Here is a 13,761-nt window from a genome sequence, read left to right as displayed (position 1 = left end):
AGTAATTGACTGGTTGAGCCAGGTGGAGGAGGCAGGTTCCCTGAGTCAGTAGCCTGGGGTTTTGCCTCCTAGCTGATCAACCCTCTCTTCTTTAATCTTAAGGCAGGACTTGCCTTCTCCGGGGTGCAGGTTTTTGGGGTGTGAGATGATCAGGAGGAGGAGGTCCCTTCCTTAATCAAAGAAGCAGAAGATCCTCTGCTTCTGGTTCCTTTTGAGCTTCTTTGGGCCCTAGGGAGAAAGGAAGGGCTGATGTAGTTCTGAGATGAACTCTCCCTACCCTCAACAGGATCAAAACCAGAGAACAGGTCTGTAAGAAAATCAACTACTCTTAACTGGACGCAGTGGCACATACCTATAATCACAGCAACTTGGGAGGCTGAGGCAGCAGAATTACAAATTTGAGGCCAGCCTCAGCACCTAAGCAAGACTCTCAGCAACTTAGTGAGACCCTGTCTCAAAAATTAAAAAACAAAAGACTGGAGATGTAGTACAGTGGTAAAGTGTCTCTGTGTTCAATCCCCAGTACCAAAATTAAATCAATCAATTAATCAGTAATAAAAAAAATTATAAACAGAAAATCACCTGCTTCTTACTAGCTCAAATCCACCTCTCAAAATTCACAGAGGTTCAGGGAGACTTCTGAAGAAGTCCCTTTTGCTTAGAACACTGCATTATAAATAAATAAATTGGAATCTAGAGGGTGGTCCTCACCTACAGAATCCCATTGTATGCTGGAAACAAATAGGTAAGGCCTGGAGCTGGCAAAGCAGAGTCTTAAAAAGTCCATCCTGGAATCCCTTCTCCTATCTTTGCTGTCTAGGAATGAAATGTCTCTTCTGCTGGATAATGAACATACAGAGTGGGCCTCCCCCCTGCCTAGGTCCCGAGGAGTGCTCAACACAGCACTTGAATAAGTAGGTGCTCAGCACATTCTGTTGAATGGCTAAATAAATGCCAAGGACTAATAAATGCTCATGGGCTGTTCCCTCTTCTTGCAAGTCCTTCCCTCTCTGCTCTTATTCTAGCTAACTCATCCTGCTCCACAAGAGAAGAAGCATGGGTCTCCTCTTTTTTTTTTTTTTTTTTTTTTTTGTACCAGGGATTGAACCCAGGGGTGCTAACCACCTACTCAGCTCTTTTTTTTTTTTTTTTTAAATATATGTTTTACTTAAAGACAGGGTCTCACTGAGTTGCTTAGGGCCTTGCTAAATTGCTGAGGCTGGCTTTGAACTCTCAATCCTCTTGCCTCCTCCTCTTGAACAGCTGGGATTACCAGCGTGCACCACCACACCCAACGGCACTGGGTCTCCTATTAAGGAAGGCAGTGTTATTAAGCAAGTAAGCTCAGTAGCTCTTCTCCAACCCTGCTCATGCACTCCTGGGAGACATCTATTATTTTACTATTTATTATATTATTATTATTATTATTTTAAAATATTTTTTATTTGTTGATAGGTCTTTATTTTATTTATTTATGTGTGCTGAGAAGCAAACCCAGTGCTTCACACATGACAGGCAAGTGCATTACCGCTGAGCCACAGCCCTAGCACTATTTATTATATTATTATTGTTATGACTGTCATTTATGGTCCAGTATTCTACATTAAGCTCTTTTTTTTTTTTTCCAGTTAAGTTTTAAGTTTTTGTTTTGCAGTGCTGAGGATGGAACCCAGGGCCTTGCACGTGCTGGACAAGTGCTCCACCATGGACCTCCATCCCTGCATTAAATTATTTACAAATACCAACTCATTGTTCCTCATATGCACTGTAATAGCCCCATTTTACCGATGTGAGAATAGAGGCACAGGCAGGCTAAGTAATTTGCCTAAAGTTATTCCACTAATAATAGTGAAATTCAAACTTGTTTATTTTTAGCTTCGATTTGTCATTTTCAGAGTTTCCCTGTGTCTGTGAGCTAAGTCTACAATGGTCCTAGGAGGCAGGTAGGAGTTTCCATGGCTCAGCTGAGAACATGCTGCATGTGGAGCAGATGTGGAACTTGGACCCAGGTCTCTTCAGGGCTTGGTCTGACACAAAGATCTGCACTGTGAAAGCACATGAAGGCCATGCCCCTGGGCCTCCAAACTGGGGGGGGGGGGGCGGTTGAGGACCCATCCAAGGAGGAGTACACATTCACTTTGGGGATGCAGGACTTCTGTAAGGCAAGAGAAGGAGGACCAAGGAGTGTAAACAGAGACCTGGACTCCACACTGTGAAGTCATTCAGCCTGAGCTACACCAGCACCTCCCTTTTGCTCATGGGCTGTTCCCTCTTCTTGCAAGTCCTTCCCTCTCTGCTCTTATTCTAGCTAACTCGTCCTGCTCCACAAGTCTCTTGGAATTTTCTCTCTTCCAGGAAACCTCTGCCTCCTTCTGGGGTGGGATCACATGAGCCTTCTCCAGGCTCTCATAGAACCAGGTCATTCTCGGATCAGCATCATCAAAAATGAATCGGCTGCATTCTCTCCCTCTGTCCCAACAGCCTGAGAGCTTCTCCAGGGACAGGGACCCCATGTTCCCATGATAATTGAGACTGTTGACCAACGGTGTGTTCACATGCCTGGGTTCCCTCATCGGCCTATGCTAAGGCATTGCTCACATAATTAGCACATAGAAAGTGTTCAGTTCAAGTTTATTGAATTGAATTAAGTTGTTGTGCCAATACACCCTACACCTTAGCAGAATAGTTGTATGGTTCTAAGACACTTAGATAAAACTAAGTGAGGAACTAGCCGATTTCTGGGTTGGGGGGGGTGGGGGTGAGGAAGGGGGGCTCCTAGCTAGTTCACCATTGCAACGAAGATCTTCTCGAGATGCTGTTTCCCAAATCAGCACATAACAGGCGCTTACTACACAGTAAGACTAGTAAGGGACTGAGTGGTTGACAAAACCAACCCCCTAACAGCGCCTTCTTGCGGTGTCCGGAATAAACTTTGCACTTCCGTCACCAAAGGCTGGACAGCACAAAGGATCCCCAGCGCCAAAGGAGCGATCCTAGGAGGGAATATAGTCTAAGCCACACCCCTCGCCTAGTTTTAGAATGGGGCACTTGGCGCACGAAGGGCAGGGGACTGGCCAAGGGACTCTGGGACTCTGGATGTAGGAGGGACTTAGGGTGGTGGTCCGACGGTGGAGGTCACCAAGCGACCTGTCTCATTCGGTATTTTCTTAGGGCGAGTGTGCATCTAGGGGGCTGATGGAGACCGGAGAGCCCACGGAGCGGGTGCGGGCTGGGACGGCTCCCGCGCGATAGCAGACCTGGCACGGCGCCCCCCAGCGGAGCGCAGGGACCCCCGCAGCCCCGCGCGTCCAAGGCGGACCTGCCTGGTCTCCGGGACCGTCGCGCGGGGACCCGCCGCGGCCAGAGCGTCCTCTCTACTTCTCCCTCCGCGTCTCTGCGGAGCAGCTGGGAGCAGGTCTACACAGCCGGGAGTGGGACGAAGTAGAGCGGAGCGTGGGCGGGGCTCGGGAGGTGTGGCCCTTGGGGCGGGGCGCACGGTGTCCCCGCCGGAGCCCGCAGCCCTGCCAGAGCCCGCGGGCGCCCCAGATTCGGTGCCAAGATGACCGCCAGCAAGCGAGTGGCGAAGGTAATCGGGTTTGGGATGACGCCTTTCTCGCGGCCCTCGGTTCCCCGCTCCCGCCGTCCCCTCCGCCGCTCCTCCAGCGCTTGCGCTCTCTCTCTCTCTCTCTCTCTCTATCGATCATCTATCTATCTATCATCTATCTATCTATCTGTATCTATCTATCTATCTGTCTGTCTGTCTGTCTGTCTGTCTATCTATCTATCTATCTATCTGGGCTGGGTACCCGGGTGGCCGAATCCCAGGCATCCCCGCCCTCTCGCTAGAAGAAAGGGTCTGCCAGAGGGTCCGTAGCTGGAATTTGGGGTTGGGGTGGGGAGGGTGCCTATGGGGTGGGAATGTCACTAGCTTCCTGAGCTGTACTGGGGGTGACGATGAGCCAGTTTCCCCCAAACTGGTTTCAGTTTCACTTTCCCTGGAAACTTGTAACAATTGAGTGCGTCTGGATACAGAAAAGGCTCTCGGAGCCAGGCGCTCTGCTGCAGCGATTGTGGGGTGGTTTACGAACAGCGATAACCAGAACCAACTCCTTGCCTTGGAATAGCCTATGGCCCATCCCATACTTTGATACCTACATAACCAGAGTTCCGAAAGGCAGGGAATGCTGCTTAGGATGTGTGTGTGTGTGTGTGTGTGTGTGTGTGTGTGTAGGAGCGATCTATGGGTGTTCTCTGGAAGAACTCTGGAAGGCTTCCTGGAGTAGATGGCCTGGTTGCATTCTTTAGGCAGATGTCGAATATCTAGGATATGCTGGCCCTGTGCAAAGAGGTAGCGGGCAGCGACGAACAAAAATCCTATCCCTTTGGACTTTCATTCCTAACAGGGACACAACTTGAAGTAAGATCTGGAAGGATGGCGAGGGAGCAGTTTTCCCCAGGAAGTGGGAAAACCCACGGTGTTTTCAGGATTGGGGTGTGGCCAGAATTGGAGGGAGAGGGGGAGGAAGAGCAATTCTGGTGAGGTGACATGGGCATCCCCCGCACTAACCTTTGGGGCTCCTGAAAGTGCCCCTCTGCTCTATGCACTATGCTCTATGCACTCCAGGGGCAGACAGCATTTTCTTGTCAGAGGCTGGGAAGGGACATCTGTACACCCAGAGGGGGCTCAGCCCAGAAGAACTGAAATCTGAAGGTTGGCAGTGAAATGGGGCAGAGGGTCTTCCCTACAAGTGGGGAGAAGACTGGAGCTGGTATTTGTCACTGGTGGTCTTAAGCACTCGGGATGTGGGGGTGTGGGGGGTATTAACTCAGGCAGTTTACATAAGTTATTTCATCTAATTCCCCTAGCAGCTCTGTGAGATAAATAAACCCCCCCCCTTTTTTTTCAGTACTGAGGATTGAACCCAGTGGTGGTTTACCACTGAGTTACACCCTCAGCCCTTTATGTTTTGAAACAGGCTCTCACTAAGTTGCTGATGCTGATCTCAAACTTGTGATCCTCCTATCTCAGCCTTCTGAGTAGTGGGATTGCAGTAGTGTGCCACTGCACTTAGCTAATATTCCATTTTACAGATGAAGAAATTGAGGCTGAGAGAAAATAACTCAGCTATCCAGGGTCATTCAGTAAGGAATGACCTTTCTTTTGCACATATGGCCAAGTTTCATTTTATTCGCATGTAACATTTTTTGTTCAAAAAAAATACATGTTCACAGTTGAAAATTTGGAGGAAATCAGCAGTGGCTTCTCTACTTTCATTTTCGGTTCCTCTAAGTCAGGTGATTTCCCAGCCTGTCTTGGGAAAGAACTGTCCTAGCTTGAGTTTCAACATCCTCGGGCTTTGGAAAAGTTTTGGCAGAACTCACCTAAAAGAGATAAAGTCCATGTGTTCCCAGGTATGGTAAGATACAGAACATGCCCATTGGAAATCTTGACTGTTCATCCTTGGGCTTCATTCTTGCCAAGAGTTGGACAATACTGAGAGCAGGATTTATAGGAGCAGGATTTATAGTAGTAATGATGTGCCCATTGTCTGGGGTAAAGATAAATGAGGTCATGGAGTCTGGGTGGAGACACAAGAAGCAGTTTGTTGGGCAGACATGGAACACAGGTGAGAGATACGAGAGTGGGGAGAGCGTGTCTCTGTTGGGCAGGGGGAAAGAAAGTTCAGATGGCCACATAGTGGTAAAGGAACCCTCCTCAACTGTGGGCTGGGTTTGGCGCTTTCTCTCCAAATCCTTTGTTTACACAGGATTTCTCAACCTTGTGACTATTGATATTTGGGACCTGGTAATTTTTTTTTTTTTTTTTAAGTGCTGGGTGTTGAACTCAGGGCTGTGCGCATGCTAGGCAAGCCACCGAGCTATATCCCTAGCACCCCCAGGTAATTCTTAAGAGTTGTTTATCAATATCTCTAATCTTTACCCACTAAATTGCAATGGAAAATGTTTCTAGGCATTGCCAAATGTCCCCTGGGAGGTAAAATCAGCCCTAGTGGAAAACCACCCATTCATCTTTCCAGTGAAATATGACCTGCCCTTGAATTTGTTTTATCCCCTCTTTTCCCAAATGAAAGGATCTGTAGGCCCATGGGATGAATCCCCAAAAGGGCTGGGCAGTGCCCTTTGAGAAGTAGGGCATGCTGGGGCTCACGTCTTGGAGAGTCACAACACACCATAGCATTCTAAAGCCTCTGAGAAGTCCTACCGTGAAGGAAGCAGTTTTGCTTAGTTTTCCCAAATATACTTGACCGTGGAACCCTTTTCCTGTAATAACCATTAACCTTCCATGGGACACCTACCCACATTTGCGTGGTCTAGGCCCTGTGCCTTGGTGCCTGTCCCCTTCTCTGCATGGCGGACTCCTATTTATTCCGCACAGCCTGGCTCACACTGTGCACCCTCTGCGGAGCCTCCCTGCTTCTCTGTCTTTCTTATTATGAATCCACACATAATAGGACAGGATTAAGTACCTGGCTTTCAGGAAGTAAAGGTTCCTAAGACATTTGTTCCCAAGTTTTAATACCTGGAAGAAGTGATCACCTACTCCTATGTCTAGTACCCATAGAGTCGTGGTGAGGCCAAAATCAGATGTTTTAAAGCACATAGTGCCATGTGGCATACATGCTACGTGCTCAGTAAGTGGGGGCTTTAACTTTGCCAGGTTCTGCTCCCAGAACGGCTTGCCCTTGGGGCGGGGGCGGGGGCTGAGGTGGTAAGTACCAGACCCACTGACCACTCAGTGTGCCTCTTCCAGGAGATGGAGGATCTGCAACAGGAGCTTCCGCCTTACCTGAAGCACCTGTACTGTGATGATGCCAATGTCCTGGTGTGGCATGCGCTCCTCCTGCCTGTGAGTGTCCATGGGGGTCCTGGCTTTGGATGCGGGCTACCATGGGCCAGTGGCCTGGGCAGGGAGGGTCTGGGTGAGGTGACAATGTCCCCTGCCTTGGGGCTCTTGTCCTGGAGGTTATCCTTGGTGGAGGGGGTCTCTCCCTGGATTGATTGCTCTGAGTTCCTGGGAGATTGCTGAATATGACAACAGACTTAGGACTTATTAGAGACCCTTCCTCAGTAGCCACCAAGGCCACCCCAGAAGCTTCAGACAAACAGCATCAAAAAGAAGGAGAAAACTGGGCACAGTGACATGCCTCTGTAGTCCCAGGTGCTCGGGAAACTGAGGCAGGAGGATGGCTTGAGTCCAGGAATTTGAGGTTGGCCTTGGCAACATAGTAAGACCCTGTCTTTATAAAAGAAAAGAAAAGGGGCTGGGGATGTAGCTCAGTTGGTAAGGTGCTCGCCTAGTGTGCGCAGGGCCCTCGATTCAACCTCCAGCACCACCAAAAAAAAAAAAAAAAAAAAAAAAGGAAGAAAAGAAAGAAAGAAAAGCTGGGTGTGGTGATGCACGACTGTAATCCCAGCAGCATGGGAGGCTGAGGCAGGAGGATCATGAGTTCAAAGCCAGCCCCAGCAATTTAGCAAGGCCCTAAGCAACTTAGTGAGACCCTGTCTCAAAATAAAAAGGCCTGGGGACGTGGCTCAATGATTAAGCACCCCTGGATTCAATTCCTGGTTGAGAGAGAGAGAGAGAGAGAGAGAGAGAGAGAGTCAGTCTCTTGGACCTTTGCAGGCTTTGTCAAGGGGTAGGACTGAACTTCTAAGTTTCTGAGTTAGTAGAACCTGCTCCCCAAAACCAAAATGTATTTTGTTTTCTTTCGAAGATCTTATTTCAGAAGATCACCCATCTCTACTGTTCTCCTTTCTCTCGGTTCATTATCTGGTAGCATCTTGATAAAATCTCCCTTTGAAAGAAATATTCCCAAGAATCTAGCAGACTATGAGATCTCAGTTTTGTCATCTAATTATTGGTACTGAAGACATTATCTTTGAGAAATTCATCTACACACCTTTGGTTACTTGAAAATAAAAATTATTTTTATTATTATTAGCTTTTTGTTGCTCAAAGCTCTATTGGGATATTAAAATAGCAAGATGTTTCATTTAACCCAGAACTTGGGAGTCAGTAGGACTTCCTTGGCTAAGTATAATGCAACTTGAAATCCTTGGTCTTGTCCAACTTCATTTGATAGATGAGGAAGCTGAGTCTTACAGGAGCTCAGAGTCACACAACCAGCTTGTGGCAGAGGTGGGACAGGTCCCAGAGCTCTCAGCTCCATCTCTCTGCAACCTCTGTCCCCTGTTAAGACCTGGGCAGCCCAGCAAGAAGGCCCTGCAGACAGGATGCACAATGGCCCCGCCCTGACCTGAGGCCTTGCCCTGGGCCTTATCTCTACCTCACAAGGCCTTTTCTCATTATCAACACCATAAAAGCCGGGCATTCTCTTTATCTGCCCAGTAGTTGCTTCATTTTACCTCAGTACACCCACGGCCACTGTGGGTTTCCAGTTTACCTCCCATTACGGAGGAGCTCTGAGAAGATCCTGACTCTGGGCTTGGTGCAGCTCAGTGGTAAAATGCTTGCCTAGCCTGTGCGAGGCCCTGGTTCTGTCCCCAGCACCATAAACAAAAACAAAAACAAAACAAAACAAACCCTTGACTCTGCTGAGAGGAACTCATGTCATTCTGCTTTTAGTTTAAAGGGTCAAAGGACTTGGAGCTTTGGAACCTGCCCAAAGGCCTTTGTGCTGAGGTCACCCAAGTTCTGGGGTTCCTTCCTTCTACGGGTACAGAACAATGGTCCTGTGAGGAGATGTAAAGTCGACAGTGCTATGTCTCCTTCCCGGCCCCACCACTGTGAACTTGTTCTGAACTTGACGTTCCTTATTTGAAAAAGGAGATGCTGGTAGATGTGAGTTTTCCTATGGATCATAATAGCTGACATATACACAGTGCTAGCCAAGTTCGAGGTCCTGCTCTCAGTTGTCATTTATTTATTTATTTTTTAGTACTGGAGATTGAATCTAGGGGTGTTTTACCACTGATCTATATCCCCAGCCCTTTTGAGACAGGGTCTTGACAAGTTGCTGAGGCTGGCCTCAAACTTGTGATCCTCCTGCCTTAGCCTCTAAGTCACTGGGATTACCATTGTGTGCCCATTGTGGTGTACTCCACCATGCTCAGCTTTGTTCTAAGTTTTTTTTTGACATAAAGTCACTCATTTCATCTTCACCTAAACCTTATGGAGAAGTCTACTGTTGTCCCCATTTGGAAGCACAGAGAGGCTAATTCCTTACCCGAGATCACATAGCTCATAAGTGGCAGAGCCAAGATTCACATCCAGGTAGGTAGCTCCAGAGTCCATGTAACCCCTACACTCTTCTGCATGTCGACCATTATCTCAGGGAGCACAGAGTAGGTGTGCTTCCCTCAGGTCACTTCAAGCCTAGAGGACCTCCTACTGGTTTCTGGAAGTTCCTAACCCCTGGGGAACTCTGGTCCTTGAGTTGGTACTTTTCAAAAAACTGATGGTAAAAAATATATGAACAAACTTTACTGTCTCAACCACTTTTTTTTTTTTTAAACAGTGTTGCCCAGGCTGGTCTCAAACTTGCAATCCTCCTGCCTCAGCCTCCTGAGTTGCTAGGATTACAGGTGTGCACTGTGCTTGGCTTCATTTTTAAAGATGTTGTTCAGCTGAGTGCAGTGGTGCACAAATGCAATCCCAGCAACCCAGGAGGCTGAGGCAGGAGGATGGCAGGTTTGAGGCTGGCCTGGGCAACTGAGTGAGACTCTGTCACAGAATTAAAAAGTGAAAAGTGGGTACGTAGTTCAGTGGTAAAGCACCCCTGAGTTCAATCCCCAGTACCTGGTGGGGAGGAATACAGTTCAGTGGCATTAAATATGCTTGTGTTGGTGCTCAATCAACACGACCACCCATCTCTAGGACTCTTCATCCTTCATATCGAAGTTCTGTGTCCATTCAACAATAGCTCCCTCATTTCCCCCTCCTCCCAGCACCTGCTAACCAATTTTATACTTTATTTTTCTACGAATTTGACTATTCTCTGTCTCTCACATAGGTGGCATAATGCTATATCTGTTGCTTTTTCTGGAGCTTATTTCACTTAGTGCAATGTCTTCAAGGTTCATCCATACTATAGCCAGCATTAGAATTTCATTCCTTTGTAAGGTTGAATAATGTTCTACTGTGTGCGTATGTCACATTTTGTTTTTTCATCTGTTGATAATACCTGGTTTGCTTCCATCTTCTGGCTGTTGTGAATAATGCTTCTGTGAACACCAATGAACATTGGTATGCATTACCTGTTCATGTCCCTACTTTCAATTCTTTGGAGAATATGCCCAGAAGTAGAATTGCTGGGCATATTCTCTTTTTAATTTGGGGGAAGTGGGTAACCAGGGATTGAACTCAGAGGCACTCAACCACTAAGCCACATCCCGAACCCTATTTTGCATTTTATTTACAGGCAGAGTCTCATTGAGTTTCTCAGCGCCTCGCTTTTGCTGAGGCCGGTTTTGAACTTGCGATCCTCCTGCCTCAGCCTCCCGAGCTGCTGAGATTACAGGTGTGCACCACTGCACTTGGCTCTCTTTTGAATTCTGTGAGGCATTGCTGTACCTTTCCCATTTTCCATTCCCAAGCCTCTGAGTTCTTAGCATTTCCTCATTCTCTCCATCCCACCACTCACCCACAATGACAATCTTCTCTTCTACTTGCTAACAACTCCTAGAAAGAGAATGGTCTATCCTTCTCCTGGGCTGTCTTCCAGAAAAACCATAAAACTGAGATGGTCCTTGTAGCTCATCTAGTCAAACTTTATCCGTTTTTCAACTGAGGAAACTGAGACCCAGAGATGAAAGATGGCTCACTCTTGGTCAGACAGTGAAAGCCAGGGTCACATTTTTCTGACAGTAGTGTCCTTTTGTGATTCCACCCTTCCACTAATCTGTGGCTCAATTGCCAGATGAATGAGGGTGCTCTTGATTCTTCCTGGGGGCACAGGATGTCTGGACCCTGGGATGGGGACAGGGGAAGAAAGGCCAGTCCGGGACCCCAGGGGAAAGTGCTCTTCCCAGAGCAGCTCTGCGTCAGAGCTCAGCCTTTCTCTCTGCACAGCACCAACCTCCCTACAACCTCAAGGCCTTCAATCTGCGCATTGACTTCTCCAAGGAGTATCCATTCAAGCCGCCCACGGTGAAATTCACAACCAAGATCTATCACCCCAATGTGAGTGAGAGTGGGGAGGTCTGCATGCCCCTCCTCAGCAAGGAGAACTGGAATCCTTACATCAAGATTTGCCAAGGTGGGTTGGGTCTGGCCCAGAAGAGGGACTGGTCTGGGTGGAGGTTATTGGATTTAAGTTAGAAAAGCGTAAAAAAAGGGGAGATAAAACATATGAGTATCAATTGAACCTGATGTGGGATAGAAGGGAGTCTCCTGAGATTCTGAACCTGCTAACCTGCTCCTGCTTCTGTTCCTGCATCTTAGGCAGGTGAGACAGATGAACTTGGCCATGGTTCATGGGAAAGAGGGCAGATTCGGTGTAGAGGGAAGGGCTTGGGATAAAAAGGCCTGCTGCTCCATCCGTGGACTTTGGGCAAACCTCTGTGCTTTTCTGGGACACAGTGCCCTAAATGACAATGGAAGGGATTGTCCTGCCACTTTCCCTGGGGTTCCCAAAGGCTCCTGTGAATGAGTAAAGCTGTGGAGCAGCAGGCGTTTTCAATCTTTAGCTTTAAAATTTTTTTCCCCAAATCCAAGTTAATTTGGAATCCCAATATAGCAGATAAATCCAGAGTGGTTCTTGTTGAAGGGAGGGTAAAACCCAGAAACCCCATATCTCATGAGAAGCTTGTTACTGAGGACCACTGGCCCACTGAGCCAGAGCGTTGGGTGTTATCCACCAAGAATAATGGGGAAGTTTGTTTTGTTTGTAGAATCATCCTAAGAGATGAGATCTCCTTGGGGGTCTCTCCAGGGGTGGTTCAGGGGGATCTTCCTTCCAGGATTTCCCCACTGTAACCTGCTGTTCTGATCTGGCCTCTCTCCCCAGTCTTGGAGGCCCTCAACATGCTGGTGGATAAACCGAATCCCAGGGAGCCCCTGCGGGTGGAGCTCGCTGACTTGCTGTTACAGGATCCGGAGCTGTTCAGGAAGAAGGCTGAAGAGTTCACCCTTGAATTCGGAGTAGACCGGCCCTCCTAATTCCGGTCTGGCCCCTCTTTGCTTGGATCCTTTGCCGATTGGAAGGACATACTTGTGGACTTAGGCCAGAGCTCCTAGGAGGCTCATGCCCTGCTCATGTTTTCCTTCTTAGTTGCTGCACATGACTCTATACATGGGGTGGGAGTGGGGCTGCAGGCATGTGCATGCTGTGTGGACTCATTCCCAGGTTCACCTGGCCACAGGTGTGCCCTTCCCACACCCTTTATCTTCCCCAGATCCAGAAGAGTTTAGGTTTGCAGAATTATAGGCCATTTCTCCAGCTGTCCCTCTTAGAGAACAGGTCATCTTCCAGACAAGCTCAGAACCCCCCCCCCCCAGGACCAGGCATTGAGGGGTGGGGGCAGAGGGAGACACAGTGGGAGGCAGGTCCAAGGAAGATGTCATATGTACCACTGATTGAAATCAGCCAAACTACTGATAGGTGTGTACAGATTTAGATACTAAGCCTTTTGTTTTCCACTAATGAATCACAAAATGAAAAAAGTTTATCCTCCAGATCAGCAATCTGATCACACTTTTGAAGACCACTGCTATCCTGACAGGAGTGGGACCTCAGGCTGTGAGCTGTGTGCCCTCCAGGATCCAGGGGGAGTCATAGGACCCATATGCTGGCCACGCGTGAATTGTGGCATAAGGCCAACTCCTCAGTGAGGGGACGAGACTTTCATCAGGAGAGAGGGCTGGGACTTAGCTGCCATCTAGCAACTGATAGGACCCTGTGATGTGTTTTCTCTTATATGTGGAAGCTAGAGACACCACAAGGGGAAAGAGTGAGGGGATTTCATGAAAGTGGAAGGGAGACCAGTAGAGGATGGGGAGGGAGGAGAGAGGGCGGAGAGGGAAAGGGGAGGTACTGGACAATGAAATTGATCAAATTGTTGTATACCCATACAAATATAATGAACCCCACTATTTTGTATGATTATAATGCAATAATAATAATACTATAAGGATAATGAAGGTGTGACCCTGTTTCTCATGTATATTTCCCAAATATAAGGGATGCTGGCCATGAGAGAATAGGCCATCCTTGGCCGGGGGTGGGGGGCTTCAAATAGCTTACAGGGATAATACCCACATTTTACAGATGATGTACCAAGCACAGAGCACATCAATGGACTGCAGGGGTCCACTCTGCCAATCAGGTTGGAACCCACACCCCTTGCAGCCATGCCAACCTGAGATTTTGTGATGGTTGTTTGTTTGTTTTTGAGCAAACACGCTGCAATGGCTGATAAAGCCAGACAGGATCGTTAACAAAATGATAACCAGCTCCAGGTGCATCGTGATGAACCATGGAACGAGGAAAACAAACCAAAGCTTTAGCCACAGTTGGAGGGATTAACTTAACCCACAGGAAGAACTTTCTGGTTGCCATTGTAGTAAACTCCTACAAAACTACTGACATCCCAGGGACAGAATGTGCGTTATCTCAATAGAGTCACCCCAGACCCCAGCAGCCCAGTTTGGGTATGATTTCCAGAGAAACTTCTATCTCCTGTCCTGCAGTTCCCCAATTTGGGGAAAAGCGTGGAAAGAGCAGAAGAGAATTGGGAAAAGTGCCCCCAGTGGCTCAGAATGTACTTTGGCCACCACTT

The 13,761-nt window shown here is 47.9% G+C and overlaps 1 protein-coding gene across 1 annotated transcript; it reads left to right on the top strand.

Annotated features, from left to right (window-relative positions):
• Positions 1-3,321: 3,321 nt before the first annotated feature.
• On the top strand, positions 3,322-13,124 carry Ube2l6 (ubiquitin conjugating enzyme E2 L6). Its single transcript, XM_076844577.2, has 4 exons — positions 3,322-3,586; positions 6,773-6,868; positions 11,054-11,240; positions 11,991-13,124. The coding sequence occupies exons 1-4, from the start codon at positions 3,560-3,562 to the stop codon at positions 12,140-12,142; spliced, it is 462 nt and encodes a 153-aa protein (XP_076700692.2). The 5' UTR covers positions 3,322-3,559; the 3' UTR covers positions 12,143-13,124.
• The last annotated feature ends 637 nt before the right edge of the window (positions 13,125-13,761 follow it).

Source organism: Callospermophilus lateralis, chromosome 2 (genome assembly GCF_048772815.1).
Source record: "Callospermophilus lateralis isolate mCalLat2 chromosome 2, mCalLat2.hap1, whole genome shotgun sequence".
NCBI classification, from domain to species: domain Eukaryota; kingdom Metazoa; phylum Chordata; class Mammalia; order Rodentia; family Sciuridae; genus Callospermophilus; species Callospermophilus lateralis.
This window is presented reverse-complemented; position numbering and strand designations above follow the sequence as displayed.

What these genes read in the sequence shown, in the direction of transcription:
- Ube2l6 (XM_076844577.2), top strand. Translation starts at nt 3,560, where the DNA reads ATGACCGCCAGCAAGCGAGTGGCGAAG. An exon ending in CCAGCAAGCGAGTGGCGAAG is followed by an intron (nt 3,587 to 6,772) that starts GTAATCGGGTTT and finishes TGCCTCTTCCAG; the next exon opens with GAGATGGAGGATCTGCAACA. An exon ending in TTACATCAAGATTTGCCAAG is followed by an intron (nt 11,241 to 11,990) that starts GTGGGTTGGGTC and finishes CTCTCTCCCCAG; the next exon opens with TCTTGGAGGCCCTCAACATG.